Source organism: Antrostomus carolinensis, unplaced genomic scaffold (genome assembly GCF_000700745.2).
Source record: "Antrostomus carolinensis isolate BGI_N321 unplaced genomic scaffold, ASM70074v2 Scaffold56444, whole genome shotgun sequence".
NCBI lineage: Eukaryota > Metazoa > Chordata > Aves > Caprimulgiformes > Caprimulgidae > Antrostomus > Antrostomus carolinensis.
In genome coordinates, this window is record NW_010313959.1 from 1 (window position 1) to 4,501 (window position 4,501).

General features: G+C 40.7%; 1 protein-coding gene across 1 annotated transcript; it reads right to left on the reverse strand.

The window, feature by feature from the left end:
• Window positions 1-248: 248 nt before the first annotated feature.
• On the reverse strand, window positions 249-3,401 carry LOC104524535 (MAM domain-containing protein 2-like). Its single transcript, XM_010167453.2, has 4 exons — window positions 3,380-3,401; window positions 1,982-2,247; window positions 1,389-1,473; window positions 249-426 (listed from the first exon to the last, which is right to left on the reverse strand). The coding sequence occupies exons 1-4, from the start codon at window positions 3,399-3,401 to the stop codon at window positions 272-274; spliced, it is 528 nt and encodes a 175-aa protein (XP_010165755.2). The 3' UTR covers window positions 249-271.
• Between the last annotated feature and the right edge of the window lie 1,100 nt (window positions 3,402-4,501).

A 4,501-nucleotide genomic window follows, 5' to 3' on the forward strand; every position in this document is an offset into this window, starting at 1 on the left:
CTCCCCCCGCCCACCAATCCCCGCTCCATCCAGAATTTTACCCTTATTCTGAGGAATTTTGAAGCCTGGGTGTAACAGCCTTTTTATAAAGCTTACAGGAAACTTTGTATGAACTTCTGCAAATTCCCCTCCATCTTTTTCTAATTCTTTTTTTCACATCAGTCATTCTGTCACACCCAATGCCAGGAGAAAAGAAAGAACTCACATAATAATTTGCAGTATAAGAGTCATACGTGGATCACAGACTCAAATTTTCCACTATACTTCTGCTTTACAGTTGTTGCTTACCCAGTTCACTGTTAAGTGTGTGGTCTTTAGGCAGGATAGACTGAGAATTGCGAATGTTCCCTCCACCTACAAACCAGTTGACATTGGGGTTCCAGCGGTTCATGAAGCCACAAAGATGATTTTCTTCGAAGTCACATTCTGCAATTGCAGACATCACCAGCTCAGCGCACACATTTTCATTACAGAAACTGGAAGAGAGTCAAGTTCTAAGCACTGGCCTCATTTTACACATGGCAGTGCAGATAACACCTGCACTTATAAAACCGGACACAGCACTTAACGGCTTATAATAAATGGAAACAAACTTAGCCAGAATTTTTAACCAATTTTTCATAAAATTCTCATTTCTATCCTGTTTGGTCCAATCTATCTTTTCATTGTTTGGCAAAATTGGACTGGTGTAATTTAGAATCAAATTAAATAGATTTAAAATATACCACTTCATAGCATGAAATAGTCAGAGCAGAATTTCCACTTGTAAATCAGGGATGGCTAGAAGCAAAGCAGGGCTAGCATTTCATAGTAATGAGACTGCTTTGTTTCTTTCACAGAGTCAAAGAATGGTGACAATTCAGTTGGACTACACCAGAGCTCCTTAGAAATGCAAAGGTCTCCCAGCTTCCTAGCCACTGAAATTTTTGAACTTCATTAGCTGTTTTTGGCAAATGTCATAAGGCAATAGCAGTAAGTGCAAATAGCAACAGAGTTTTGACTCTGCAGCCTGCAAGATGCCACTGTAAAGAAGCATGAGCAGGCAGACAGCAGAAATAATATCACGGCTGTTATATCCAATATTTGCAGCAGTCTAGTTTTGTGACAATACAACACTTGCTCCTGCTTGAACAACAAATAGCTTTAGAATTAATTATTGTATGTGAAATATCTATATATATATCACAATGATGGGTGAATAACAACATGTATTAGCATGTGCAACCTTAGCTTAAAAAATACCTACATCAAATATGGCAGCCTACTTTTCAATAAGGAAAAAGTCACGGTCTTTTTTCCAAACCTAGACCTTCAATTCAGTTTTTAAACTGCCAACCAGGCATTTGTTTCTATGCAGAGAATAGGGGAGCTGAGCAGAGAGTACTTACCAATGCAATATCCAGGAGTTATTTTAATTTCAAAAACTGCTATACTGGCGGATTTATCTTGTCCCATTTCACCTTCCAGTACAATCTGCACAACATAAACCAAACTGTAAATTTTAGGGTTTCAGTACTTCCATTATCAGCCTGGAGATCTGATAAACAGGAGAACAAATTAAATATATGTGGGGGGCTCATCGTCCTTACAGTCAGGAGAGGTGCTTTTGCTGGAAGAGCTTGGCAGAGTGCATTAAAAATGGGGTCAATGCCCTTCCTTGAGGACAGAAGGCACACTGAAGGACAATGAGACGAGGCCAAAAAATCCCACATTGTGTAAGAGTGTGGGACTCCAGATTCCTCAGCTGTGGCTACACAGGACATTATTGTGAGAGGTGCAATGTGACAGGTTTTGGTCAGGAATGCTTTCCTTTTGGCTTCAGGCTCCTCCCAGAAGGGAAGAGAGGACAGGAATGAGTGAGTGCCGCCAGCCCAGAGGGGAAAGCCAAGAACAGGGAGCCGAGCGGAAGGTTCGAAAAGTGATCCGTACAGCCCCACACATGCTCCAGAAAGCCTGTGGCATCTTCTAAAACTGAGGTTACCTTGTACTTCTTTGTGCTGTTCATTAAATCTAAGCTAGCTATGAGCCAGCTGTCTGAAGGCTCCTTGGCTGACCACAGCAAACGATCAAAGCTCTCTCCTTCCTGCCTCAGGTACAGGTTGAGCCTGGCCGGATCAGGTGAAGTCTCTGAAGTTGTTGCTATCTGGTAAATCAATCTGACGCAGCTCCACTCCTCAGAGTATAGCTCAGGGCTGGACAGCACTGCTTTCTCACCCTCATAAGATGTATCCACGGAAATGTAATGTCCTGAGAACAGACACATATCAGAATAATAAATGTCTGAGGCTTTGCTTTTGCATCCCTGGACAAAAGTACTAATTTATAAAGGAAGGAGTGTTCTGGGGCTAGGTCAGGAGATAGAGACCACTGCTGATTTGATAAACAAGTCATTTGACCTTTTGATATCCCACTGTGCCCACAGAAACACATGTGTCTCACAGCATTTTAAATCACAATTTTAAAATCATTGGAAATTTTCAGAGAAAGATGTTATATCAGTGTAAAGCAGATCATTAAGTAGATATTGCCCTCCAGAACTGAGAGCTGTAGGCAGATGATTTCAATGACAAGATAATTTACACAGGTAGGAATATGCTGCAGGAATATTTAATTATTTTACATATTAAAACTTTTAAATTTTGTTTTTATAATTTAGATTTTAAAACAATACATATAAACCACATTGCAGTGATAAACTTCAAAAGCACTTATAATTTCAGAGAAGAAAACTAGAAAGACACTCAAGTAGCAAAACTAACACAAACAAATCTACTGATTCAAAGAAGTGCTAAATGTAAAGCTACGTTTAAACATATCAGCAGTCTCAATGGGATTATTTCAAAATTACTCTCTGGGTAGATATTTCAGCAGCAGGGACTAAAACAACCTTCTCTATAAAAACAAAAGCAAGGATGTGATGACAAGCTAAAAATGTACAAGGAGGCCAAAAAAATGCCAAAGAAACAATATGTAGAAAAAGGAGGCAACAGTAAATAAATCACAGTGAAACTGAAGCCTGGTCCTGGAGACTTTACTAACACATCAAAACAAAGATCAGGAAAGTAAAACAGGATACAGGAGTCAGAGAAACCTAGAATGAAATGCCAGAAACAAGTGAAAGAGAGAAAGAAAATTTGAAAAAAACCCAACAAAACAACAAGCTAGGACAACCACGTCTGAAACATTACCCCATAGACGATCTGGAAAATCATCCTCCTAACCTAGTGACAATGTATATCAGACAAATCCCATTCCTGATACTAATTCTCAGCAGCCAGGCTGCAATCAAATGTTGAAAGAGCTGTCAGGGACTTTGTCGAGTCAGTCCTTCATCCAGTAGCACATCACACCTATCCTCTTTAGACACCCCAGGGCATACCTTTCTTTTTCTTTAATGTCATTTCACTTGACCACAGAGCTTGTCTCAGTTCCCACACATACATAAGCACTTGCTTATCTTGGAGACATCAGCAGTCAGACTGATATTAAAGATATTGCTTGCCTTTGAGGCACACCTTTCCCTCCCAAATGCTGCCTGAACCCTCCAACTCTACCAAGCCACCATGGGGTTGCTTCCTAGGAGCTGCCCTATTGCCTTTTCAAAACTATTCTCTCCGATGTGAAAAATATCATCCACCCTCTCCAAGGAAAACAGAAGGTACAGATCTGTTCTGTGAGGTTCCCGAAGTCCTCTCCCATACACCCCCAGGAAGATGCCAGGAGCAGGCAGCAGCTCTGACAACACCTGATTCCTTCGGCAGTGCATGTTACAGCATCCCCCTGCATCTACTCCCTCTCTCACCTGCAGACATTGTGCACAGCAACCCATTTGTACTGTACATTTTTGTTTAACATGTAAGATAAATTATTGCTACCTACTTAGGGGGCAGATACAGCCCTAAGCAGTATACGGGGCTGTGTAAATACCGGAAAACTGCATTTTCTTTCCCTTTTTAGGGAATGGAATTTTTTTTTACCTCTTACGATAATTTCTCTTTATATCTACCATGTCTGGTTTTAGTCTCTTCAAGGAATAAACAAAATCACTGGTTAAGTACGAGCAACGTGCTACTGCAACAACACATGGAAGAAAAATAAACACAGGAATAAATATTTCAAAATTGGCACCTGATGTGCCTGCCAAATACTTAATCTGCAACTATGTATAATGTGAGTGCATAAAACATCCACTTGCATATCCAGTTAGTTCACAAGAGTTAGCACGCACAGCGTTTATTCCAGTCCAAGATATGCAGTCCAAGATCACGAGACCTGCATGGATGGACAGGAAGATCCTGAACAAACTTAGGATCAAGAAAGAAGCCTATAGAGGGTGGAAGTAAGGACGGGTAACCTGGGAGGAATACAGACAAATTACCCGAGAAGCCAGGGATCAGGTTAGGAAAGCCAAAGCCCTGACAGAATTAAACTTGGCCAGGGATGTCAAGGGCAACAAAAAAGCTTCTGCAAGTATGCTGGGGAAAAAAGGAAAACTAGGAAA